This window comes from Anas platyrhynchos, chromosome 12 (assembly GCF_047663525.1).
Source record: "Anas platyrhynchos isolate ZD024472 breed Pekin duck chromosome 12, IASCAAS_PekinDuck_T2T, whole genome shotgun sequence".
In the NCBI taxonomy this organism is placed as follows: domain Eukaryota; kingdom Metazoa; phylum Chordata; class Aves; order Anseriformes; family Anatidae; genus Anas; species Anas platyrhynchos.
In genome coordinates, this window is record NC_092598.1 from 1,840,153 (window position 1) to 1,867,745 (window position 27,593).

The following is a 27,593-nucleotide window of genomic DNA, read 5'->3' on the forward strand; positions in this document are numbered from 1 at the left end:
CTTGGTCTGGCTGCCTGGGATGCAGCCTTGGAGAAAGCCGGGACCAGCCCTTGAAGCTGCAGCAGGAATGTGCCCCAGGGGAGCCGCCAACACAGTCCCAAGCTGAAGCCACCGCAGGGTGTGTGCTGCCAGACAGGTTCTGTGCCTCTCCAGCCCCAGCTGCAGCTACCCGCCCGAGCTCATCCCGACAGCACGGAGCCTGCAGCTCCCCTTCTGCCAGCCTGCAGCCCCACAGCACGGCCCCGTTCGCTCCACGGACCCCTGGGGTCCCTCCTCTCACCTTATTCAAGAGTGTCAGTTTGATCTCCTTGTGAGCGAAGCCTCCCTGCTGAGCCTGGGGGGCTGCGGGCTGCTGGGGCTGCAGGAGCTGCTGGGATTTGCTCCCCTGGGCGAGCTTGGCCGATTTCAGGAGCTGAGCAGAGGCGTCCCGTTTCCGCTTCTCCTCTTTAGCGCTGTCTTCTTTTTTTGATTTTCCTGTTGAAAGCAGAGCGCAGACACGTGGCTCGCCACCGATCCCTTTCGCCTGTCTGCAGGGCGAGCGGGTGCTGCCCCAAGCACTGGAAAAGCCCACACCAGCTGGCGTGGCCTCTGGCCCCAAGGTCAGGAGATCCAGGAAACCATAATTTCCGCAAAGAACACTTCACATAAAAGACAAGGAACAAAAGGCTCTTGCCGCCACCTCTGCTCCAGTCTAAAAGGGACAGAGAGGACTTACAGCCTGATACTGGAGTCATCCAGTTTTTTATTTATATATAAAGTGCCTATCACCATCACCTTGCAATGGTGAAAGAGAACAAAAATAAAGGAGCATCAGGCAAGACTCCTGGGCAGGAAAAGGCATTTTTACAGCCACATGGACAAAAGGATGAACGTGTGTTTGCCCCACAGCCTCCCTTTGCCATGGTCTCACCTGACTCTGCCAGACACTCGTGCCCTGCTGACTGATTTTCCTGGCACCCGCAGTATCATCCAGCAAGCTGCAGGCAGATCTCTGCTCCCTCCCTTTCCCCAGTACCCCGTAAAGATGAAAAAGCCAAACCAGGTACCTCTACCTTTCTTCTGCTGCGCCGGGGTTGGGGATCGGGAGCTGGCTGAGGACACGGGGCTGGCCAGGTCCGCGTACATGTCTTCGGAGTCAGCGCTGCGCACGGAGCTGCTGCTGGAGGAGGCACTAGAGACAGAAGAAACGCTGCTCACGCTCAGGGACCTGGAAAGAGCCAACAACCCGTTACAGTCGCAAACGCAACGAGAACCAGGCAGCGATGAGGCAGGCAGTTTGTCTTAACTCCCCCAGTGTACCCAAAGAGAGCGGCTGCGATGTCAGAAAGCTCCTAAGGCGGGCAACATCCAGGGGAAAGACAAAGGCTGTGTCTCCTGGGGCACAGCTAATATGAAAATCCTGAAGGAGTTAAAGCCTAGAAAGTCCTGTTTATTTATAAACAGGATTAAGGCAAAGCTCAGCAGGTCACTGTTCCCCCAGGTAAACAAAAAGTGAAAGCAGGGTGTGCGCTACCACGGACGTGTCAGCGTCATGGCTCAGGTCAAGGGTTTCCTGGCAGTGCTTTTGCTGCACGAGTTTATTCACAGACCTCGAGTCCTACAGCCCGAACCTCCTGCCCGGCTCCCCAGGGTACAGGAGAGCCCGGCTGCCTATTGGGAAGAGGCACACGCTGCCAGGAGTGGTAATGACAGGGAGGGAAGCCTCCGAGATGGCTATCTGCTAATGGATTCACAACCTTCAAACCATCAGACAGTCTAATTCATCTAAGAAAGGCTTTCTACTTCGGAGCACGCCAGACAAAAAAGCAGGGCTGTGCACAGGTGGATTTCCCTTCGGGGGCCCTGTCTCCCCTCCCCAAATCTTGCCCCAAATCCCAGCCAGCTGGGACGTGGCTTGCAGGGCTCCCAGCGCCGTGCAGGACCAGCTGTATCCTAACCGTGTGAATCTTCCCGCAGCCTCTCGAGCAGGTTCTGCAGGCCACACCGACTCCTGCAGCCCAGCTGGCAAGATCCAGGCTCGCTCGGTGAAAGCCGGGCTGTGCACAGCTGCAGGGGCTGCAGCAGCTGCAAGGCACACACCTGGAGCAAGCTGCTGCTTTGCTACCCACGGGCATCCGAAACAGGGCTAAATTTTGAGAGAAAGTCTCACTGAAAGCCACAGCGTGACTGGGTGAGCCAGAAACTCCTTTGGGAAAGCTCCTGTGGCAGCAAACCTGGTTTGGGTACAGGCTAATTCCTAAATTTCCTCCTCATCCACACGCCCAGCAGCTGGCACAGCCCGGTGCCACAGGAGCAGCCCCTGCAGCGAAGGTTTTCCCATCCTCTCCTCTCAAGCCCTGGTACAGCTGAGAGCTCTCCGAGCCTCTTGCATCACCTGCCTGATCTGAGGAAGGTGCCAAGCACGCGGTAAACAAGCTGGCATTTCTGTAAAATCACGCGGATATTGAACCTGGGAGTTTCACACGTGGGAATTAACAATGGTCGGAGCTAAAGCCTGTTTTATCCGCCGGCTTTAGGTGACAGGGCTGCTTCTAAATCCGTGCTTTACCACTGGGAAGCTTTGCGTTTCAAGGCTGCTTGGGAAGTTTTTGGGCATTCCGGGCGTATGAAGAGATGCAAAAAAAAATCTGCAGGAAGGACTTGAAAGGGGTTTACTTCACAACTCCTTCCTGGAGGGAATGAGCTGTTTACAAATCTCCCAGATTAACAGCCTTCTAACTACCCACTTGGGGCTAAATACAAAGGGAACTGGTCGTGCAACTTCACCAGCAAAGTAAAAATATCATTAGCTGGGCCTTTTAGGTCTCTTCTGACCTCCCTCTCCTGGCAGGCCGAGCACCTTCCCTAAGGACATTCGGTAACTGGAGGCTTAGAACAGCAAAACTCCCCAGCCCCAGACTGTTAATTGTAACTAAATTAATTTATGGGGTGTTGGTTCCCCCCCACAATGAGATAAAATGTTAAACTAAGACCTGGCCGTCAGGAGAAGGGGTTTGGCCATAATTTGGGTAAATGTGGACAGTTCAGCACCAATTATTTCCTTGGATAAGCCACAAGGCCCCTGTCAACACAGTAGTACCGCGATTTGGGACGAGGGATTCATAACCCCACACAAAGGGACAATCCTGGTCCATGTCCTAGTTACCTACAGCCGCTGACACCTGAAGCTGAGGGAGCTTTCACTGCGAGAACCCAAACAATTACAAGGGGTTCTCATCCAGCCCATGCTGCTCCAGCAGAGCTGACGGAGGAGCGAGGCTGTACCTGGACTTCCTGGACCCAGAAGCGGAGTGGGAGACTGAGGCAGACGACGATCTGGAATGAGATCTGGAGAGAGACCGAGACAAGGACCGAGATCGGGAGCTGGATCCGCTGTAGCTGCTGGCGCTGCCGCTGATGCTGCCGCTGATCGTCCGCCTGCAACACAGCAAACCACAGCCTCACCCCGCTGCGCTGGGCGGCCAAACGGGGCGAGAAGGAACCCTTTAGGGACAGTTCCACCCGTGTCCTGAACCCTCTGAAAGGAGGGTGCTCTGCAAATGTAATCGGTTCAGGTGGTGTTCCCAGCACTGCTTCCCCAATCTCTTTTCTGAGCTGCAGATGTTTTATGCAAGACTGAACAACGCTCATCAGAGCCAGACAAAGAGGGAGCTGAAGGCTCCTTAGTCCCCTAGTGATGCCAGGAGCAAACGGTTCCTACAAAGAATTGCTATTTTGGGACTACCTTGTATTTCAGGCTCTGTAAATAACCATATATGTTTTTTTGAGTAACACACCAGTGCTTGCAGATGGAGCTGTCTTGTCGTTTGTGTAGCAAGAACACAGGGCAGTGGAGGTGGTGTGGGTACATGCAAAAAAAATAATAAAAAAAACAAAAACCAAGGCTGGAATAAAAATATAAAGGAAAGTCACTTAAGGCATCCACCATGATTAGCTAGTTGAAGTGAAACAAGGTAGAACTGAAGGAGTTTCTATGGAGAAGAAATTCTAACTGCTCAGCCCCAGGCCTTTTCTTCAGCTACTGGGAAGAAAAAGGAGAGGTAATCCCATGCAAAATGAAGAATTGACTCCAGACGCTTCCAAAAAGCTGAACAGAAAATGGATTTACTGCCCCCTGCAAAACACACTGATAAAAAGTACCATGCAGTGCTCCATGAAAAGCAACGTATGCCCTACTGCAGGCACAAAACATCCTCAGGCTCCTCACGTGCTCATGATAAGGACACCTGCATTAAATTTGGGCTGCGTTTTACTTCGTGTCCCCCAAACTGCTGCTTCCACAGACTAGGCAAGCAGGCAGCACACCGCTATGTCAAATCCTGCAGCCTACGAAGGATGCACGAGGAGTTTCAGCTGCGTTTAGCTGACTCAGAGCCTCTCCAAGAACAGGCAACGCTACCTGCATCTTCTAAACACAGACTGGTGGCTTAAGCCCAATAACCACATTTGCATCCAGACAAGTGCTCCTTGTCTGCAAACTATCAGGAGACGCTCTCATTTCAAATGCAAAGGAACGAGAAAGAGACAACGGAAACAATTCGAGGACAGCCAGAACGAGTCTCTTGAAACGTTCAGACCAGTCGCACAGGATGAAGCCAGGAAGAGAAGCAGGGCAGGGGAGCCAGCAAGCTGCACGCCGGGCTCTGAGCACATCACAGAGCTCCTCGTCTCCTCCAGCTGCACTGCTGGAGGCCGATGAACCAGCTCCTGGACCACACAGGAGAAACAAACACCTCCTGCATCCTAGCACGTGTAAACAGGGCCCAAATCCTGACCCTCCAACACGTCTGATCTGTTCTCCAGGCCAAACACGTCTTTGCCTCCTTGCTGCTCAGCCTCCACAAGCAGCTGCTCCAAAATAAGCCTTTTTTTTTTTTCTTTTTTGCACTGCCTTTTGGTCCATTTAATGCATTCCACCTACTCCATCACCCAGCCCTTTAGAGACAGGAGCCGTTTGCTGTGGGGCAAGACGCTGTTGGTCACCCCAAACCTCCCCCTCTCTTCCCACTCCCTTCCTGCCCCAGGAAAATGACTTTAACATCACGAGTCCTTGGGACTGGTACTCCAGAGAGAAACCCAGGGCTTGCTCCATCTTCCAAAGCTCACTCCACCCCGCTGCTTTCTTACCTCCTGGGTGGAGTCCTCGTCTGACGTTCCTTCCTTCTTGCCTCTCTATTATCCCCTGGTTTGGCTGGCTCTGGTGCAGCTGTTGTAATTTTAGCGAGCGGCTGAGGGACTGGAAGGGCAGCTAGTTTCTTCACAGATTTTTCACTACAAAAAAAATCAAACATTTGCATGGGCACGATCAAATTCAGCAGATGACAGAAAAACAGGCATTGCCAAAAGCGGTAACACACACTCACACTTGGTGCTGACCCACCAGGTACAATTACTATAGCTACAGACACTTGAAAAGAAAGCTTCTGTCACAAACCACTCTGAAATAACACAGGTTCACCGAAAGGGATTTATTTCCACTATTCTAAACCAAGTCACTTCTCCAGGGACAAGTTCCTATAAAACAGCCAGTTTTGGGTAAGTTTCCTACTTGCAAATCAACTCATGAAGCAGACTGTGCAGAGCACTGTTGTTCCTAAGCCATTTGAGTCTGTACTTCTTTATCCAAAACGCATATACCTACTTAAAATCTGTCAATCAGGTCTCAAAATCAAACTGCACGTGGTTTATGCAAAAAATGCTCTCTCCCCTCACTCAGATTTGCAAGGTGCAAAGGAGCACACGTGTGGAGATGTCCCTTTGACCTGTCCCTGGCTTGCCTTACCCTGCAGGACAGCGGACGGGTGACCACTACGCAATGTTCTTGTGACTTTACACGGCACCCACCACGTGAGATGGGAATTACTGGGGAGCTGCTCACTTCTGGGCTCAGAGCACTCCAACCTCCAGTCTCCGGGCTGGTTACTGCTCAGCATTCCCTGCAGTGATGTCACACCTGCTATTAAGCGGGGAGGAGGCGGCTGTCTGCATACTAAAATAGAGACTGTTAATTCCGCCTCTCGTGTTGAAGAATATCTGGATCCATCCCCTGCAGAGCACGCGATTAAGTACACGCGATGTTACGTGGCTAAACCAAGCCCCGTGCCGGTGCAGGCTGCTGGCTGGAGCTGTGTGTTACCAAACCAGCACCGCAATGCACACTGCAAGGGTGTAAAAACATTGCTGCAGGCAGGGAGCGTGTCCTTAAAGGGTTGACCCCTCTGAGTTAAGAGGAAAAAAAAAAAAAAAAGCAGGTCAACAAGGTCCAAGAAGCCTGGCGAGGGCCATTGTCCCATATTCCAGAGAATTCAGGGGGATTCCCGTGGTGTAATTCATTTGCAGGTCACCTTAAAAACGGTGACATCACTACGGGGTTGTGACACCCTCCAACGGACCCATAACTTACCGTGCATTACAAGGGTTTGTGAAACAGCAACTTCAAGTATTTAAAAGAGCGGAGGCATAATCTGCTGAACAAACAGTCTCATGGCTACAACGCTGTTTTGATTTGTATCCAATATTAAGAGTAGAGGAGCCTGACCCACTTTGTTATTCTAAGGCTGTGCATTAACTAAAGCCAGGGTAGGTAAATGAATTAAACTGTCGCACAGCTCCTACGTAAGCGTATCTGCACACACACAAAGTGTAAATAGCAAATCGTGCGTGTATTTGAACACGCAGCTCTCCATACGCTTCCTAAGGATACTTGCACAGTTTAACTTGGTTTTAGTTAAGTGAGAGTGCCACTGTTTCATCAGCCACGCAAAGCTACACGCCACTCTACGGAGGTCACGTTTTGCATCTTCCGTTTCTTCCTTATACTCTCAGGCAGGTCAGAAGGGTCTGACTCAGGTCAGGAATTAGGCTGCCGTTTGGAGGCTTTTCTGGGCTGTGTTATCAGAACAGAAACAAAGCCTTACCCTTTACCAGCAGGTGGTAACAACTCCCCTTTAGCCTTCAGAAGCGGCTTGTGTGGAGATGGTGTTGGGGAAGGAGATGGTGAAGATGAGAAGGACCGTGACCTAGAAAGGAACGAGAGATCACTCAGCTCAGTATTTGGGGCTGCAGAAGGTTTTCGGTCTCCTCAGCAGTGCACTAAGCCCACAACTCCCTCCTTCGGCTGGTGACTGCATTTGAGGAACTAGTCCCAGTGAGCCTGAGCTTATCCTAGTTTCGTATCTGGACTCTGCTGAGAACAACAGGTTGTGTCACCAGGCTGGCGGTAGAAGCAGAAAACAAAAGGAAGAAAATACGGATGGCTGCAAGGAAGAGCCACCCTCAGATATTCCACACCAACACCTGGAGACTTTCTCCATATTCTTTCCTTGGGGGAAATACGTCTGAAGAATAGTCAGTAGGGTTTTTGACTTGCAAGTTCAGCATGATTTGCTTCAACTGAGGCTGGAGTGGGGTGGTTGGGGTAATGTCAGCCTTCTCCGCTAGAAAACCTAGGTGCATGTGTCTAGAACAATCCCCACCTGAGCCTCTCCTGGAAAAACCACCTCTCCAAATGAAGCCATGCACTCTCACCAGCTCTGAGATCCACTCTGGCTCTGTGCATTTCAACCCTTAAGAAGTGTCTCCCGTCTAGGGAGCCAGTTCTCCTACTATGCATATTCCAGACTTGGGAAACTGTCTGCAGGGGCAAGGAAGTGGCAGAGTTATAAACATGCCTGCGTTTAATCAGCATGGGACACAGGATTGTTACTTTGAAGTGTCAAGACTATCACAAGACAAAACTGCATGGACTGCTTTAATAAAGAAATGCGATTTGCCTCTTTAAACAGAAATCCCAGTGCTATAGACAAGAGATGCCAACAGCTTCTTCCAACCACCAAATGCAAATGATGGAAACGTTACGCTCAGTAACTGCTCCTTTAGCACAAGGATGGGAAACAGCCCAGCCACAGCAGCAGGGTACACGTGGGTGGGAGAGCTGGGGTGGCTGACATCTCCTTCATTCAGCGACCGAAACAACACCCTGCCTTGCAGTCTATCCTATTTAGCTCACACAGGAAAGAATTTCAAATATTTTCTCTTGAGAGCTGGCTATTTGCTTTTAAGTAGCACCAAAAGTAGGTGTTAGGAAGTGTTTGGGACACAGCGTACCGTTACCTGCACAGAGCCATTACCTGGACCTGCTGCCTGAGAAAGAGCTGTGTCGTGAGGAGCGGCTAGAGTAAGAGCTGTAAGACGATGATCTGGAACGAGATCGGGAGGAACCTGACCCCGAATAGCTGGACGACCGAGAAGAGGACCTGCAAAAGAAGTATTGAAGTTCAGTGCCTCTCAAAAAGTCCTGGGAGACCGAGGAACGCTCTTCCCAAATTCTCAGATGCTGCTCCGAAAGCTGCCCACCCTCTCCACAAAGGACTGCCAGGACTGCAGTCTTCCCTCAGTCCCCACCCCACCTTTTCTTTTAGAAATAATTCTGTTGCTGCTGGAGCCCTTTGTGTACTTGAACAGGCTTCCTTCCCTTTAGCTAATGACTTTCCATCCCTTTTTGAGACCTCCTTCCATACAATTTTATGGCTTTTCACTGGACAATCCTCCTGCTCAGCTGGGTCACACGTGTAGGAGAAAAGAGGGAAATGAAAGGTGCAGCGAGTCCAGTGAGAAAAGCTATCTGCTTCAGGAGGGCTTTGCTTTATAAGATCCGTATCTTCAATTCGCCGTGTTCCTCATTCCTCTCTGATACATTTTTTCCTCTTTGCAGGAGCTTCAAGTTCAAACGTTTACAGGAAATGGGTCCAGCTTATCACAGAATCATAGAACGATTTGGGTTGAAAGGGATCTTTAAGATCCAACCCCGTCAAGGACAGGGAAAACCTTCCACTAGACTAGGCTGCAACTCCATTCTCCTGGATTCGTGGCGCTTCCTTCTGAACAGTGGATTTTATCTCCCGTGCTCTGATTTCTGAGCCCCCCTGCAGCACTCTAGGGCTCCTGGCGAGCCTCCTTGACCCCAGTTCTCCCCCAGCAGCAGCACGCTCTTCCTGGAGCAGGCTCCCCTCCTCTCTCTAGCACTCCTGGAACGAAGACGCTCCAATTCCTACAGCTTCCACCTCCTTCTGCTCCTATAAAGCTCAGTTCTCATCTAGACGAGCTACGTGGACCTACATCTAAGTCTAATTTCCCTTAATAATTATTTTTCCAAGGACCTGCTCCACTTCTTACACCACCTGCTCACAAGAAAGAGGCACACCACGTTCCTGATGCCCTACAAGACCTGGATGTGACGTGTTCTTCACTATCACTCACCTTGAAGAGCCCGAAGCAGACGCCGACGAAGCGGAGGTTTTTCGGCGCCTGCGCGCGCGGCTGGGCGAGACGGAGAGGCCGAGCTTCTTTTTGGGGGACTTGGACCGGCGCCAGGGGTCCTTCCACTCATCCGCCCTCTTTGACTGCGCGGCGGTAATGGTGGTCGCCTCCTTCTCCTTCTTTGGTGGCTCAGGCTGGCGGCTGGAAAAGAAGAGAGGAGTTGAGATGCTGGGGTTGTTTTTTATGCCATAAGGCCAACAGGAACAGATGTCAGGAATTCACCCTGCATACTCGGACTCATTAAGGTCCACTGCGGGATATACAGCATCATTTGGGGCAGGTAAGTATTAGAACAGCTATTGTTCTATTGGTTAGAAGTGGAGCAACCTAAATCTGCCCCCCTGTGCATTGAAAATCCTGCACAGACGCAGGCTGAGGACAGCCTTGGGGCGTGCATCCGAAGCTCCATCCCAACGGAGCCAAGGTGCTGGAAAAAAGCAGCCGGCCCTAAGAGAAGAGCTTCAGCCTGAATCACTTTCCTCCAGCTCCCTTATCAGGGCACCACGTGGGGCTGTGTCACGAGCCTCACCCCGGCCAAGGCACGCCGAGCCATTTCGACCCACACGAAGGGGACACCTACCTCCCGGGGGCTGTTTTATCACCGCGTTATTTTATCATGGCTGGACACGTGCTCTCCTGCTCCTGATAACCATGTTTCTTCCTTCCCCTTCTCGGGGCTCAGGCTGTATTTAACCTGTTTCTTTAACCTTTTTTTTTTTTTTTTAAACCCATTCCTTTTATTCTCCGGGTTTCCACTGCCCCACAACCCTCCGAAAAAAAAAACCAACCAGCGCTAACTTTTCAGCATCCGCACGGGATAGTTCCTTAATGAGTTTCTTCAGGCCCGGGCTTTATCGCATCTCTTATCTACGGATGATTTAACGTGGGTTTTTTCCTCACCCTGACTCTAACCTGCATATGACTGGTCAATTACCTGCTCGTAACCTTCTTCGTCAGGTTTTAGGCAAAGTTTATGCTTGCTTAAAGGTTTATGAAGCCTATTGCGCTCATCAAATTACCCGTATAATTATGCCTTTATTCCTTTTCTCCAGCTAATGAACCCTCTCACTCGGAGGGTTTGGGGGAGGGACAGCACCTTCCAGCCCCGGGTTCAGCCAGTCCCACCCTATTAGTCACGGCACCGTGAAGCAACCACTCCCCACACGACTTCCTCTACCTTTCGAGATAAAAAAGCAACCTCCAAAGTTTTCTAATAATTCCACGGATTACGTTTCTTGCCGCAATTCGTTTTCAGCAGACGACGGGGTAATTAAAGCCCTTCATTAGCAGCCTCTTCTTCCCTTTGAAGGCTTCACCAGTCCCTAGGGAGCCTCACCACCTCCTGGTTTGGCGCTACCAAAAACTGCCTGAACTCAGTTCAACTCCTTCCACCTCTCACCCCCTGCCAAACCTGCACACGCACGGTGTCCTGCTTTTTCCCTGTCTTTCCTGATACAATTCCATCAATTTTACCATTTGTCCCACATTTATCTGCACATACAAAACGCTGGAGGGGAGAAACTCTTCTTTCATGCTCACTGGTCCCACACATCTCACTCCAGCCCCAGAAGATGCTTCTGAGGGTGACGTAGCAGCACACAAAATTGCTGACTGCCGACTAAGAGAGCCCCAAGCAGGCTTATGGCTCAGCATTATTCACCGGGATCTAGCGTTTAGCATCGTCACCCTTTCCAGAGCTGCTCCAACGCACGCCGTGTAACGCATCGCTTGCTGTGGGCTGGTCTCGTTGGCCAGGTTACATCTGCAGCTCCATCTGAGTACCTGATCACGGAGGAAGACCATGATTCCAAACACTGAGATAGACCTGACCTACTAATTAGACTCTGATAAGGCTGAATAGCCCTCGCCAGGGCTGAGAGGGGAAGATGAGGTACAGCCCCGTCACCTGGTGAGAAGCAGCAGGACAAACAGCAGCAGCAAGGAGGAGGAGAGCGCTGTGTGAGGATGCCTGCGAGTATCACTAGGCTGTGTCCCTCTCCGGTGTCCTCTCCTGGGGTTTTGGGAGATGCAGGGGGAATATTCTGCTGGCACAGAGGCAGCTCCCACCTCGAGGCATGGATAAGAATCCCGCAGCAGTTCTAGCTAGGAAAAACCTCCTACAGAATCTCTCTTTCTCTCAAAAAGAGCCCAAATCTGCCCATGTCCACAGCCTGGGTGCCGAGCCCCTGCTCAGACCCCACGTGGGAACAACTCGCGCTTAACTCTAAGGTTTGGAGCAAAGGCGACTCGGAGAGCAAACCTCATTACTCGCACCCATTACCTGGTTTGATGCAATTCTCTCCCGGTGAAGTCACTTTCTGGAGGAGAGCTTTTTTTCCCCGGGAAAACCACAACAGAAAGCCTCCTTTTCTGGATACGCTTTGCCTTTTGACTCAGCAGCAAACACGTCACCTTCCTACAGCCCCGAAAGCAAGGCGCTGCGCGTGTCAGGACATTCTCCAAGTCTTTCCCCAAGAGCTGCCCGCGTGCCCGGCATGCAGCATCACCAATAAACTTCTTCAACTTCACACAAGGGACCCGCATCCAATGCCATTTGGCTCGCCTCCTCCGGTGGAAGTCGGGAGGCAGAATTGAAAGCAAAGCTGAGCAGCTGCCAAGCTCCTCGCCATCTGCCTCCGAGTGATGTCCTGGTGACAGCCCAAACAGTCGGCGTTTCAATCACGTTCAGTGCTGCAGACCGACGGGGTGCACTCGTTGGGGTGAAAGCAGAGGCTGGGAACGGGGCTCACCGAGGAGAGGAGAGCAGGCAGGGAGGTGGCTCGAGCCCAGGGGGCTGCCCAGCATCACACCGAGCACCATCGCGGCTCCTGGTGCTGTGCTGCTGGGGGGCTTTGTGCACGGTTTGATCCCAGGGCAGGCTTCCTCCTCCTCCTCCTCGCTTTCACTCTTGCGACTGGGTCATTCCCACTTCCCGTCCTGTGCTGGATGTGGCACTGCTCAGAGCCAATTCACCTCCTTGGTTGAAGAGGGAGGAAAAATAAAAATCAAGAGCCGGTTTCCTGCTGGGTCAGCGAGTCCAAGTGGCCCACGGTGGGGACTGAACAGCTGCTGGAGCTGGCACAAGGCTAACAGGGGAGGGAAGAAGAGAAACCTTTACTGCTTTGGGGTGCTGAGCCATGAGGTCAGGTCCTGTGCTTTACGAGCTCAGCCTCAGACGAGCACACTCTGCAAACCTGCTGGCAAAGGAGCCGCATGAGACCACGGCACGCGTGCGAACCCAGGGCTCCTTTTTCACCCAATTCCAGCTTTCAGGACACGTAGGAAAATCTTTGAGAACGAACTCCCTAATTAGCTGCATGACATCAGGTTTAAGAGCTACAGAAGGAGTAAAATGGGCTGAGAGGATGGAGTGGTAGCAGCTCTGTTTCCTTGCAGCGCCCGGAGCAGCAGCACCGTGCGTCATCGGGGCACGAGCACGGTCCGCAGAGCGCAGCTATTTCCGACGCCCATTTTGACCTTAAAAGAGCTAAAAGCTTTATTTTCCAGAACGGAGACGTTAACGCAGAGTTGGCTGGGGCTCAACTACAGCAATCGAGCGGAGCGCTGGAGCCGAACGCCGCTTTGGCAGCGAGGAGGAGCAGCTCCCGACCGCCCCGTGCGCGGCGCGGCACCGAGGAGCCCGCCAGGAATTCGGAGGGGGAAGCGGAGCCGCGTGGCCGAGCCTTCCTCCTCCTGCTTTTATGCAAATGACGCCGAAGCCTTTCTAATCTCAGCCGGAAAATAGGCTTCCCAGGGAAAAGTGCTTCCTTCCTTCCCCCTCCCGGGGTGACGCCGCCACCCCGGGTAACGCAAACCTTATCGCTGACGTCGGCCTGGCTCCGGGGCTGCTGTTTTGGCCGGCAGCTCCGGCTCGATGTGCTCAGAGAGGAAAGTCCGGCCGTGCTCTCGAGCCCTTTCGTCTCTCGCAGGGAAGCGAGGGTTGTGGCACCGGCACAAGCTTTCCTTTGGTCTCGGTGGAATTTTCCAGAGGAAGTGAACTCGAGGAACGGTTGGAGGCACGGTGAGGGCTCTGTGATTGCTGCAGAATGAGCTCCAGCAGAGCACGTGCATGCGGGCAGATTTTCTGTCTCAGCACAATAAAGTCACTTATCCCCAGTGCCACGTGTCCGGAAAAATACAACAGCCCCCAAAATCACCTACAACAGGAAATCCTGACCCCTGAATCCAGTGTTCATGCCTACAGCACGGCCACTTGTCCTGGGGAGGTGTGAGCAAAGGTTTTGCTTCTCTCAAGGTGTTTCCATCTCAAGCAGGGTTATCAGTTGCTTAGGAAAAAAAAAAAAAAAAGAAAAAAAAAAGATTTCTTCAAAGCCTGATGGGGAGAGGCTTTGAAATTAAATAGTGGAGATACAATCTGGAGTATGAAATCATCACAGCGGGCAGATAAACCTATCTGGGATGCGATCTGCCCCGAGGGCTGAGCATTTGACGCCTCGAGAGCCTTCTCCCAGCGGAGGTGCCCGCATGCAGCGATTCTCCCGTCTGCTTTAATAAAACCCAGCGTGTGGGATCTCTCCGGCAGCTCCAACCCCCGAATGCCAACGAAAAACACATTCCTTGAGATCCACATCTGAGTCACTAGATGCCCTTCTTCATCTTGATGTAGGGTTACGAAACCCGGCTCCTTCTGCTGTGGCACAACCTCAGGAACCACGAAGACGAACGAAAACTCCAGGCGACAGCAACGCTCCGTGGAGACCTTCGACAAGCTTTGCTGCTTTGGTTTGTGGAACCTTTTTTATTATCGCCAGCTTCCCAAACGAGCCGGGAGAACAAATAAAAGCTGAGCTAACCAGGCTCCATCGCTCGGGCTGGAGGCTGCGCCGCAGAAAATGGGGATGTAAACAAGTTATTGCAATCCCTACCTGCACAGCATCACCTCGCAGGGGCTGCCGATCCCAAGGAGCACATGCAGCAGCACAGACACGTCCTGCAAGCGAGGAGGAGGAGGAGGGAAACCCTCGCAGCGCCGAGGAAGGCACGGCAGGGTGGCAGCGTGCAGAGCAGGAGCCCAGGTCCCGCTGCAGAGGACAAACCTCCCTCCAGCCTGGGAAACCCAACAGCCTGGGGCTGCTCGCTTTATTCTCTTACTTTGCTGCACCCCAAGAAGCCGCCCGGAGGCCCGGACAGCACTTCTGTGCCTGCTGACAAACGCCACCGTTTCCCTTCGGTAACTTCTCGGGGATTTTTGGACTTATTTGGAGAGTTCCTGGGATCCACGCCTGACCTGGAAGCAGGCAGAGCACACATCTCTCTGCCCAGTCTGCTTTTCCGCCTGTGGCAGGACAACAACTGTGAGCAAATAAAGGAGTTAAGAAGAAAGGAGCCAACATTTCTACCAGAAAACCTAAGGACCAAATCCACCAGCCGACCCACACCACATCCAGTCGGAGGAGATGCTGCTACGAAGCCCTCTGGAGACCTGCATCTGCCTGAACAACAGCGGATTTGTCCCAAATCTCTGCCAAAAGAGCTCAAAGAGCAGATCCAGTGGCTCTGATGGTGAGGGGGAAACCACCAGAAGCTATCGGGATAGGCGATAACGACCCCAGAACACCCAGAACTACAAATTCGTCCCTGAAACAAGTTCAGTCGGTTCGTGATCTCCCTCTCTCTCTCTCTCACACACTCATGAATCACTCCATTTGCATTCCCTTCTTTTTGCCACTCCTTTATCTAATCAGCCTCATTCTAACACTTTCTAACTTGCAAGCCCCGGGTAACCTGCGCTCATTGATTTGAGATTCCAGGTTCTCCTGCTCATTAAGGCGCTCACCCCGGGGACTAATAACGGCCTATTACAAAGGCAACGTGAACTAGCTTGAACAAGAAACCCAGGAGCTCTCCGAAAAGGGACCGCAGCCCTTCTGTCCCAGGGGCTGCAGCATTTGGTGGCATCTCAGGGGCTATCCCCACCTCGGGAGAAGCCGGGCAGAAGCAGAGGGCTCCTTGCTGGAAGGGTTTTCTGAAGGACTCGGGATCTGCTGCCCTTTCTGACATTGCTTTTAATTTGACAGCGTCCCTGCTTGCGAGGGTTATTTTTATTTTTGAATAGCTGCCTAAGTGCACTCCATCGACAGCCTCTAACCCAGCCGAGGCAGATTTCCTCCCGAAGGAGTCCAGGAGGCTCAGCAGGACGTGCTCCCAGGGGGATGCTGCTCCTTGCCCTGCAGCTTCACAGCTCCCCTCACCTCCTCTTCACCCTCTGGGATGTCTCTGAGCTCAACAGCCTCCTCCTCGCCCCACCTGGGACTGGCACACGGCAGATTTTGGACCCCGTATCACGCGCCCAGCCCAAGCTAGCCCACCTGGAGATGGCATTCAGGTCAGGCTGTAGGACAAACCTCCTCAAGAGCTGGACATCACCAAATTCTCACCTTAATTTGAATGAAGGCGCACTTTGTCAAGCTGCTTTTAAGCCCAGAGCACAGCACCCCACGCATGGAAAACCCAGTGCTTCTCAGAGGGGAGGAAGAAACCAAGATCTGTCTCAGCACCCTGGAGCACAGGATGCTCTCCTCTCCTTTTGCTTGGTCGACAACGACCTCGTGCTACCCACAGCAGGGCACGATCCTGCCGCCCCGGCCAGTGGGTCTGAATCCTCAGCACCCCTCGGTGCTTTGGCAACAAACCCAAGCCACACGACACCGAGTACGTTGCTTCATGCCCTGCTGAAACGCTCAGATTCACCGGGATGATGACGGGATAAAGCCCTGTGCAGCAACAGGAGGATTAAAGCTGTTATTTCTGCGGGCAGGGTCACAGCCCCAAGCCAGCAGCTCCCCAGATGCATCCAGCGCTTGGGTCAGAACACCCCGTACTGCCCCAAATCCCCTCCGACAAGGCGCTCCGTGCCAGCTCTCTGCCCCCAAAACGCTTTGCACAACAGCGAACGACAGCGGCGAGATAAAGAGGCAGAGCAGAAGTTTGGCACTCAGCAAAATCAGTCACAGCCCGGGGCACCAGAACTCGTTCTGGGGATGGGGAGCGCGGGGCCAGACAGCCGCCTTATCCCTCGGATCACAAGGTGTCCCGGCTTGTCTAAGGGTTCGATGCCTCGGGAGGGAGGAGGAGGAGGAGGAGGAGGAATGATTTTACTAGCGCTGCAATCTCGGGTTGTAAACTTCTTGGAGAGCTCGTCTTGGGAAAAAAAAATAAAACAACCCGCAAACAACAAAGCACAAAGCGGCAACTGCCTGCTCCTTGCACCAAAACCTGATCCTTTTGTGACAATCCCACTCAAAGCCCCACATCTGCAGCCTCTTCTCTTAAAGGACGGAATGAAAAACATTTGCCAGGCTTTGTGGTGTGTGTGTGTTGTTAAATCCCGATCCTCCCCACCTGAAGGAAACAGCCACGCACCAAGTCCTGTTCTCTGCTGTTCTCAGCCCTAACTCTGTTGTTTAGAGCTCCTACGCAGGCAGCCCGGTGATTAGGGCCGTGATTAGGGCCATGATTAGGGCCGTGCTCAGCTCTGTGATGCCTCCTGGTTGCAAAACCCCATGGAGCAGTGCTCCAGCAGGACAGGAAGCAGTCGGAGGAACACGAAGGGTGCTGGTGTGTGCCAGCCCCTGGCACCATAACGAGGGCACCTCGGGGGCTGAACCTGCCAAAAATTGGGATGCGGTGATTGGGGAAAGCACAGAGGCTATAAATAGAGCTGCAGGTGAGTGTTGTGCCACCGTGGTGCATCCTGCTACCTGGGGAACACAAAAACAATGGTAAATGTTTTACGCATTAAGCAAACTCGGGAACTGCTGGATGCCTGGGTGCCAGAAGTGAAGCTCTGCAGCCAGCCCCGGCAGGAAGGGGGCTGGAGGAAAGGTGAGGATGCTCCAGCACCTCGAGCACAGAGAGGTCTGCAGCCTGTCAGAAAGGTTGTGTGGGACAAAAGCACGCTGCCCAGGGAGCACTGACCCTGTAACTGTGATAAAAGCTTTGGGGGAATAGGGAAACACAAAGTGTGGGATGAGGGGATGTCTTCGCCAAGGGAAATGTCAGCTGAATTATCAGCTCCCTATTCAACATCCAGAAGTACAAGTGCTTCTCGCTGCCAGCTTTTGCAATGGCACAAAAGAAGCCAAAAGAAAGTCCTGCGTGTGCTCTGCCTCCCTCCTGGCTCTCTGCCTGGCCCTACAGGCACACCTGCTCCGGCCTTACAGCACAGGTCCTCGATGATCTGGGGAAGACCAGCAGAGTTAACGACTCAAGAAGCAAAGAGGCGTATCGAGGACTTGTTAAATTACCAAGACTTGTCTTCAGAAGGCTGTTCTGGAGAGACAAGAGGCACAAGTTCTTCCCCACAGCCCTCCCCGTGACCCAGGTGTCAGGGGGAAGGAGCAGCCCCAGCCCTGCGTGCGGCGATCCTGGGCACGGTGACGGCTTGTGACTGCCAGGCAGCTGACGTCGCTCTCCCCATCAGCATCATGCGGGTCTGGGCAGCGAAATCTCTTCCATCACCGACCCAATGAGAGCAGAAAGCCACAGTCAATGTGTAATTAAAGCGCACAAATTACGGCTGTAAGTGAAGATGGTAATTAAGTGTAGTTCCCCGTCTTACTGTAAGCATTGTGCCACGGTTACTGCACCGGAGCGCTCACGAGACACAGTCAAAGTGTTCTGAAACTGGGACTTCCTCTTGGAAAATAAGGGTCACCATCAAACACCGGTTTTCCCATGTAGGAATACAAACAAAAACCCTGTGTCAGATCCAAGACTAATCCCTTTTCCCACCTGAAACCACCCAGATCCACGTGGCATCTTGCTCCAGGCCTTCTGAGCCCTGCTCATCCTTAAACCAGGCTCTTCCTCGTGTTCCTATTTCCCACTCTCCTCCAAGCCCCGGGAAGCAAAACACATCATCCAGAAGGGAAAAAAAAAAGCATCATCCAGAAGGAAAAGCTCCAGAGTCCTGGGAAATGCCGACCCTACAGCTCCTCACCCCAACACACTTCTGTGCACACCATCAGAAGGCTCCACCTGCTTTTGGTTCCTAAGGTACCAACGTTGCTAATCAGCTTCCCAGATGTGTTTTAGCAGGGAATATGATTCTTTTCCTTGATTCTGAATCAAAAGGTGCTCAACATTAGGAATTCCCATAAGACAAGTTCCATATTCAGCTCTGGTATTTACACGATGCTTCACAACACGCCTCATGCACAGCCCATTAAGTCACTGTACTGGAGGAACCAACAAAGAAAACATGATGCGTTTTTGGAATTCCTAGGCTTTTCATCCTTTCACACAGGCCAGAACAAGGATTTTCAGAGAAACTGAACAAATTGAGGCAGTCAGAGGCAAGAAACCTAACTCCATACCCCAGTTCCACCCTAACAATGGGCAGAAATTGGTTTCAAGACAAAATCCGTTTACCTCTTCTAGTCCCATTTAGGAGTTTTATTTAATGAGACTCCAGATCCTTTTGTTATCCACAGACTCCCAAACCAGCCCTGGTTCCTGTCAAAGGGCATTTGTCAAGGCTGCAAAGAGTCAGCACCATCTGCAGGACTCCCAGCTGGGGCCTCGGCCAGCCTTCCACCATGCCCTAACCCCAAGGGATCGGGGACAGGCTGAACATCTCCGTCCCTCAGGGACTGACAGGGCCCTTTCAGCACCAGGTTACGCTCCCTGCTTCTTATCTGATGCTTTAGCTCCACTTAGTGGCCAGCAAGGCTCACGTAGAGCATCACCTTGCTCTCCAAACTACAGCTTGACTGAAGAGCTGCGGATAATTGGGGTCTTCTCCACGGATGTGCACGAACCTGGATCCGCAGCTCCATCAACACCAACCAAAATGAAGTCAGACCCGAAGCCAGCACTTACCTCGGTAGCAGCGGAGACCGGGGCTTTGGTTTTTCCTTCTCCTTGTCACGCTCCCTGTCCCTGTCCCGGTCTCGGTCTCTGTCCCGGTCCCTGTGCTGCCTGTCTTTTTCATCTCTCTTCACTCGCTCCCTCTCGCGTTCCCACTCTTCTTTCCTCCGCTGGCGCTCCTTGTCGCGCTCGCGCTCCCGTTCCCGTTCCCTCTCCCTCTGGCGCCGCTCCCGCTCCCGTTCCCTCTCCCTTTCTCGTTCCCTCTCGCGTTGTCGGTTTTCTCGTTCCCTTTCCCGTTCTCGCTCTCTTTCCTTTAAAAAGAGAAAAGGAGAAATCATTGCAGCATTGTGGTAACATCCAAAAGCGCAAGGTTTCAAAGTCACAGACTTAAAAGCAATCCCATATTCCCTCCCGCATTAGGGCACAGAGATAACCCCAGAGCTCGTTCCATCGCTGTTTCCTCAGCAGAGAGGAGCTGGGGAGGATCAAAGCACCACATCACATTCACCACAGTTATAATTTTCAAAGGCAACAACAGTCTCCAAGCCTAGTTTTGCTTCTTATGCCCGTTAAAGGAACGTGTTGATGTTTACACATATTTACCCAGAGTGTTCATCATGCTTATAACCAGCTAATTAATTTTACAAACAAGCAAGGTGACAATAATTGATATGCAGCAACGGTCAGGACAGGCTTCTGCAAACCAGCAAAGCCTTACAGCAAAAAGTCAGCCACCTTTTAGGGATGCTACTGAAGAGCTTACCAACGAGCAGGATTTATTCCTTCTGACACTGCTCTCAAGGCACAACAGCTTGCGTGAGGGCCAAAACAGAAGGGAAAGGGTTCCAAGCCCTATTTCCACGGAGCCCTGCACCTCACAGCAGTGCCTGACTGCACCTGGGATTTCGGCAGCCGGGTGCTTTCCTCGTCTGACTCAAAGCAACTCACGAGCAACTCCTCCAGCAGCAGGCAGACACACAGGAGCCTCCGCCTGTCCACGTCTAATCCCTTCCTAGGAACCACCGAGGAACCCGTTCTCCGCTCAGATCATTTCCTGGAGGCTCCCGCCCTCCCCCAAATTTCCGAGGAAGGCAGCACAACGGCCTCGTGTTCAGAGCAGCAGCCGGGGCACGTGTCACTCAAGGTTTAGCTACCTTTAGGATTTAGATTCAGCAGCTTGGACATAGGAGAAAAATCCTAATGAGCTGCACTGGAAACGGGAAGAGCACCTGGAAGAAAGCTGAAAGGGAAAGCGCGGAAGGGGTGTTATTACCTTACTTACTCTGTAGTTACGGTACGGGTCTGGGTCTGTGTACTGAACCCTGAAATTCTCATACTGCCCACCACGCCAGAACCGTTCTATGTCATAGTCATAATAGGGATCTGCATAGGGGTCAAGCCTACAAGGAAAAAGAGGGAAGGTTAGAAAGGGAAATCGACAAACGCTCCGTGTTCTAGGTCAGGCCTTAAGTCACTGCCCTGATAGGAAAACCCACGTTCGGGGGAATAGGACCATGGAAAGTGGTGCGTTCCCTACACAGCCCAAACAGACAGAAATGGTCTTTTTTTTAAATGAAACTTATCCGAGAAAAATCACAACCCTTTCTGGATAAACACAAAAAGGACTGACCAAACCCAGCCTTCAAATCAATGCGGTAAAAACGCAGAAACATCCATTGCTTTTTACCAGCTGCTTCCAACGCAACGGAACCCGTTTTGCCCCATTGATTTCGAGCTGCATTTTGTGGCCCTGCACACAGAGCTACCTCAGGCTCCCTCCCCACGGGAACAGCAGGAGCAGAACAGGGACAGCTCCTGCTCCTCTGCCACCAGAGGTGAGGGGCACGTCCCAGCGCTGGCTGGAAAGGAAACAAAAGTGCTGCTGAGCCTTCTGGTGCAAGAAGTTGGGCTTTGGGGACAGGCTTGGCCCCAAACCTGAGGTTGCTCCATGCACTGAAGGTACCTGCAGCTGATATTCTCCAGTGGAAAACAGGCTCCAGCCCCCAGCATGCACGCGACACACCCTAAGTGCACAACCCTAATTCCTCTTGGGGAGGAAGAAGGTCTAAAACCCACCCCCTAAATGTGCAACATGTCCTCCGTTTAACCCCTTCTCTTAGGGTTATTTGAGGTTTTTTAATTCACGGACCCGACAACACGCAATCCCTGCCAGCCACCTGGAGTGAAAATATCAGACCCGCTGTGAAGACGGGGAGGTGGGGACGGGGAACAAGAAACTTCCAGGGCCACAGAATGGCAGGGGCAGAACTGAGATCATAAAGCGAGCGCTCCCAGCTTGCAGATTATCTGCAACGAGGCTTGACTCGTGAGCATGGGAAATAAACGGCCTGCTTTTGCACCCTAAGTGCCAAATAGTCCAAACGAGGCCGAGATGGGAGAGCTGCCCAGCAAGTCAAGTGGCTACCCATATTCCTTTCGATGCTTTTAATGTTTCCACTTCGCTGTCTGAAGTGATAAGCCAAGGGGAAGCGTGCCAGGAACTGCGAACGCCTAATTCAGCCACAACCCCCTGATGCCAACCATGCAGCAATATAGACTCAGCGACATCAGGTGTTCAAAAAGAGAAAAAGTCTCGAGCTACACCAAAAAGGAAGCTTTTACTTTTCAACCCAGCTCAAATCCGAATCGCCCTACTCCCTTCCTCTGATGTTTGGGGACTTTCTGTTCGTTTAAACAAGCGCCCCTGCTGTGCTTTGTGACAATTACTGATAACTCGGTGCTTAAACCCTCAGGTGAGTAATTGGTGTCACCCCAAAATCAAATCCAGCCATCCTGTCAATACGCTGCCAGCCACACCTGACGGGGCAGCTGTCTGTGGCCTAGGAAGTTTTAAGAGGTGCAATGGAGAGAGGAAAGGGAACACTTTCGTACGGTTGCAACAGTACCGGAATCAAAGACCTGCTTACCCATAGTTAATGTTTTCTTTGATGTCCACCTCCCTATAGTTTTTCAAAAAAGAAAAAGGGATTTATGAACTATTCAGACATCTGCACAGGTCACAAGACAGTCCTGAAAGCATTTAATTAACATTCCAGCTCAACCACCAGTGCTTAGCTTGCTGCAAGGTGTCAACCCATGCGTAACGTGCATGAGAAAAATCACTATTTCTACAGTGTGCAGCAGTAACAGCTTTGTAACTTTTGCCTCTTTGCACAATTAATTTATTTTAATGCCACAGCCTGCTTATGCATAAAGATTCCTCAATTTTCAGAAATTCCACTTGTTTGCTTACTTCTGCTTAACACTGGCTACATGCAATATAACACTTTTTTCTGGACTGTATGAAAAAAAACAAAGCCCTAGACCTAAAAAGACAAATTGTTACGACTGTGAGGCAGTGGCATAAAACGAGCAGAAGGCTCACTGAAGATGCTGGTTTCCATACACAACTCTAAACCAGTTAATCCACGTGAGCACTGGTGATAACAAAGCCCCAGGTACAACTGAAAGCCTTCTCAGAGGAACAGAAGACCAAGGCAGAGTGATTTCTACACAGGTAAAGAACATCAGTATGGGGCAACTGCGTTGTTAGAGCTCGCAGAAGTGAGGAGATTGCTTCCTTTTTAAATCTGGGAGTGGAATTGCACTTGAGAGCAAATCAAAGCCTACTGAACAAAAAGCTTAACCTGCTCTTTTGCAGTTTTTTTTTTTTTTTCTCCTCAATTCTTTCACTCAAAAAGATGGAGCCAAGCCTTGCAGACGCTTTGCTGTGAGTGGAAATATTGCCCAAGTCTGTACGTGCAGGAGGAACAGGGGATGTGTGTGCAAGAGGGAAATGTGCATTTACCTAACTCCTGCAGAACTCAAGCCTCTCTTTTCCATCCCACTTCTTGGCTGGAGAACTACCACGTAAATCTCCCAGAGCTGCCTGATGCCTCCTTGCTCCCGTTTCAGGCCACCTGCCTGCTCTCAATCATGTCAGGAGGGTGGCTGAGGTCTCCACCATTTTATGTTTTACCTCCTCCACCCTACAACTTAAGTTTAGGACGCTTGATTTTGCCCAGGTGATGCCCTGGCAGCTAACAGCTTTGCTTTCTGACCAGTGTCTTACTGAACAGCTTATCTGGGACAGGTCAAGGTGTTTTTTAAGCCCAACTCCTGTGCCAATACCCTTGCAAATAAACATTCAGCCAGCTGCAACAGCTCTGCCCTGAAGCTCTTGGGCACTGAGCAACTTTGCAACCCCAACTTCAGCATTTGAAAACTCTCAGGGATTGGAATAAAAGCACGAAGAGGAAAAAAAAGTCTGGAGAATGTGCTGGTGTGAGGTAGGTACTATTCAAACAGTGTCCTTGAGGGGCCACTGTGCCAGTGATATTAAAGGTAGAAAGGTGTAAAGACTGCAAAGGGAAGAGAGTGTTTAAGTGGTGTGAGTGGAGGCAGCTCTGGTTTGTAATTGTGTGCAGACTGCTTAACAGGTGTTGTTTCCATTTTCTGAGCTGGGCATTCCTCTGATTTAGAGGCTCAAGTAACCTGAGGACTGCCACACTGCGCTGCACATCCCACCCGTTATCCCATGTAGCAAAAACAAAACTGGCTCTTACGCTGGATCCCTGACATCTCTGGTGATGCGGTAATTCCAGTCACGGAAAAACTCGTTCTCTTTGTCAAATTCACGCTCATCCTCTCCAATAGTCACAGTGAATCTCTTCTCCTCAAAGTCAGGCTCCTGTTCTTTTCTCATAGTAGCCTTTTTTAGTACCTGCCACAACACAGAAATGAAAGCACTGTTAAGAGAGGAGTTTTCAGAGGCACAGAAATGGACGCATTAAAAATGGGAGAAGCCTGCTCCAAATTCTTCTGCTCAGGTCTTATGAACACGCACGATAACAGAATGTTCTTGATGCAGGGAGTGTAATTCACTGTTCCGCCAGCTCAGAGCAGCAGCAGACAGGCACTAAGCTTCAAAGATGCAAACCCCACTGTAAGGATCAGACACACGGATCCCATAGGTGCAAGAAAAACGGGGGCTGAGGAAAGGGAACTTGGACCAGCCTCAGCTTTGTGGAGGGCTCGACTTCAACATCCCTGAACTATCCAAAAACCAGACCTGTGTGCCAGTTCTGTGCAATAACTGCTCCTTGCTGTTTATCACAGTAAGTTAAAAGGCAAAAGGAAGGCTCCTTAAAAAGAGGAAGACCCCACATGCTCCAAAAGGAAGCTCTGCTGGCAGTCCGTTTACCTCTTTAGCGTGCCGGAGTCCTCTCTCCCAGGCACTTTCTGTTGGAGGATCCGGAGGGGGTGGAGGTAAGATTTCATCCACGACTGGCCCTCCCTGTTAGAAGAGGAAGAAGACAGACATTCAACATCAGTCCTAAGCAAGCACACGCTTTTGTAAACACCCTGAAGTGCCTCTAGATACTTTGGAGATGCAGCAGCAGCAGGACAGAAGCTAGGACTTGCTTGGAAAATTATTCCCCTCTACTAGGGATTTCAAGATTACCTTTTAAAAATCACGTACCCAACAGATGTATTGAATTTTGCTCAAGTACCAGCCCAAACAAAGCCTTCAGCTCCTCCTCAGGAGCCAAAAGCTTCGCGCAGAAGCCAGGAATTCCCACAAGAGGGATCCATACCCAAGGGTTGGCCGGCATCAGCGGGTGAGGGCCGATAGGTGGTGCGCCGTTTGGGGAGAAGGGCTCAGGCTTGGAGATCAGGGAGTAGTTTCCTTTGTCATTCACCCCAGGGTGTATAAATCGACAGTTCATGCCCCACGTGCAATGACCTGTGGAAATACAGAGTTTGGTTAGATCCCCGTATGCCTGAACACTACAGCAAGAGTTTCTGCAGCCCCACAACCACGTAGAGCCCAAGGAATGACGCCGTTTCAGATCCCCGACCTCTCTTCTCTCTGAATTTGTTGTGAGTTATCCACTTGAATGTTCTTGCCACCCCCAACCTCTCCGAGAGGGCAGAGTCAAGAGATCCAGTCGCAAATGGATGAATGCACAAGAACCTTATTATGGCAGGGAGCAGGAGTGATGGATGCACACACACGCCATTAAGCAGACACAGTAATAAACCCGTGAGCTCTTCAGGTCGTGTTAAAGACAAACATTTTAAGTCAGAACTCCATCTTTTACAGAAAACAATGCCTCCAACCTGACAGCAAGGAAAACATCACAGCGCGTTCAGAATAAACAGCTCTCCGGTGAGGCACGAAGCACATCAAAGATTTCTCTCCAGCTGCCTCTGTGCTTGCCAGCACAACACAGGAAAGGAGACGCTGCTGAGGAGGGCAGCAGACAGAAACCTGAAGCTGCTCTGCTCGTTAGTTCAGTCACCAGCACGGCAACACTCGGGGGGGGCTCTGGCAGGAGACAAAGCTAATTCCTGATTTTAATTCAGCTCGTTTTAGAAACAAACCCTGTTTTTTAACCTGGCAATTCACTCTTCAAGCAAGAGACGTTCTGCAGATTTCACGGCAGACAGCCACACCGCAAAGGCATCGCTAACTCTCTGCTCTCTTGGGCAGTAACACATTGATTTCAGATGGAACGGAGCAGTTAACGCTGCCAAGACCCAAGGAGGAACCTCCCAGATCTCAGCTGGCAAGGCAGCACGTCAGAAACCCACGCTGCACCTGAGTAAGGAGCACTCAGTCCCTGGAAACGCTCCCCATCGGTCCCAGACGAACCACGAGCTGCTGCTCCCAATCAGAGGTGTAACACTGGCTGCTTTTGTGCTGTCAAAAATATAATAAGAGCACAAATCCCCTTGCACGGGAGCTCAGCGGCTGCCACGTCCTTTCTCAGTGACTGGCGAACGCCTGCCAGGAGAGGTCTGAGTGCTGGGGCTGTCAGACGCCTCCACCAACACCTCTCTCACCGAAATGTCAAGCTGGGGGCTCTGCTCCACGTGTCAGGGTGGCTGCACATCAAAAGCTGCCTCGCTGGAAGGCTTCCCAGCCAGTCACTCAAGCCATGGGACAGATGCAGCCACATGAGGGCTCCTCAGACACAGCAAGGATGAAAATCTTCCCTCCAGGTCGCACGTGGACGGCTTCCGAGCTCCCTGCTGGCACTGAGGCCTGCAGGGTGCACGCAGAAACGAGTGTCAACGTTATCTGAACTGATGCCAGCTCAACGAAATCCCGGGGCAGGAGATCCTGCAGCCTGACCTTTGACTCAGGCGAACGCCTTGGTGCCGTGTGTCACGCTGGGGATTGAGGAACAACCAGCTCACCTCGAGCAGGGACTTCCCTGTTCCATCCTCGCGCCAGCACGCTGGGTGTCTCAGCACAGGCAGAAAATTCAGTGCCGGAAGAGGTTCAGGAAGCCAGGTGAGTGCTATCTGATGGTCACAGCGCTGGAAACCCCCCGAGCAATTCCCTACGTTGCAAACGCTACTGACGCAAGGGATGAAGGCTCCACCCTGCTTCCCCACCCTCCTTTTAGTTTCCGATTTCAATAAATTGTTCGAGGATGATTGTAAATAAAACAAAGTAAATGAGTAAACATCCAGGGAGGTGGAGCTGGAGGAAGAACTGAGCTATAAGCAGCTCAAATAAGACAACTTTCTATAAAACCTGCTGTTTGTGCTAGAGAATTGCAAGGCATCTGTCACAGTCACACAAACTTCAGGGAACGTCTCATTAGGAAGAATCAAAACAAGTAAGAAATAGAATCGGTTGGATTTAAAAGTCTCAAATCCTTATTTAAGTCTCACGTGCAGTAAGAAATAGGTTATGTGACTTCCTGCCCCCATTTCTGCTTGGCAATCTAAATCCTATTTCAGAATCGTAGTACCTGACACAGCACAGCGCAACCTTTTGGCTTGAAAAAAGAAAATAATAATAAAAAAATAACTGGGGCCAGCACGATGCCACATTATTTCTTGCAGGGAAACTATTTCCTATGTCCAATTAAAAAAAAGTCATCAGCGAATGCCTTTTAATAACTGGGGAAGTAAGCTGGATGTAGAATTAAAAGAAACAATTACACTTTGGCAAGGCGTCAGCTTGCTAAGAAATAACAGGACTTGCCACGTTGGTTTTCCAGGGAATAACATCACAGAACCTCTTTAAGCAATGGCTGGTTATTAAATCAGCCTGAGCAGATTTATTCCACGCTGTTTTCCTTTATTTGCTTCTGCCGGGCTCACCGTACCTGGGCCTGAGTTTTTTTTTTTTGCATATTGGCTCTATGTAAATCCGGCATCTGGCCACCAAGGAACAGAAAGGTGATACCAAGGGTGCCTGGGGCAGGGATTATTGTGCGGACAGCAGCTTAGCAGCTGCAAAACCAAATGAAAAAAACCTCCAGCACCTTTGGTTTTGCTTCCAGCACCACAGCACGCCGTTACCTTTCATGAAGAACCGGCAGGTGGGACGTGGCCTCACTTTTCTGTCGCTGGGATCTTTAACTTCTCCCTCCTCCAGGTCGTCATCCTGGAACAGACAGACAGACAGGCTGACATTTCAC

At 51.3% G+C, this 27,593-nt stretch overlaps 1 protein-coding gene across 9 annotated transcripts in view; it reads right to left on the bottom strand.

Annotated features, from left to right (window-relative positions):
• Window positions 1-27,593, bottom strand: part of ZC3H18 (zinc finger CCCH-type containing 18) — a 41,659-nt gene that overhangs the window by 5,171 nt on the left and 8,895 nt on the right. For 2 of the 9 annotated variants that reach the window (XM_072043655.1, XM_072043649.1), the window contains 14 exons: window positions 27,475-27,559; window positions 24,747-24,895; window positions 24,353-24,445; window positions 23,715-23,872; window positions 22,077-22,109; window positions 20,432-20,549; window positions 19,162-19,460; window positions 9,259-9,459; window positions 8,130-8,255; window positions 6,918-7,019; window positions 5,128-5,271; window positions 3,265-3,417; window positions 1,047-1,207; window positions 281-474 (listed from right to left, as the gene is read on the bottom strand). In XM_072043655.1, coding sequence (XP_071899756.1) covers window positions 281-474; window positions 1,047-1,207; window positions 3,265-3,417; window positions 5,128-5,271; window positions 6,918-7,019; window positions 8,130-8,255; window positions 9,259-9,459; window positions 19,162-19,460; window positions 20,432-20,549; window positions 22,077-22,109; window positions 23,715-23,872; window positions 24,353-24,445; window positions 24,747-24,895; window positions 27,475-27,559 — 2,016 coding nt within the window. Of the gene's footprint in view, window positions 1-280; window positions 475-1,046; window positions 1,208-3,264; window positions 3,418-5,127; window positions 5,272-6,917; window positions 7,020-8,129; window positions 8,256-9,258; window positions 9,460-19,161; window positions 19,461-20,422; window positions 20,550-22,076; window positions 22,110-23,714; window positions 23,873-24,352; window positions 24,446-24,746; window positions 24,896-27,474; window positions 27,560-27,593 lie in introns of all 9 variants that reach the window. The other 7 variants (XM_072043654.1, XM_072043647.1, XM_072043653.1 and 4 more) reach the window with 6 other exon arrangements.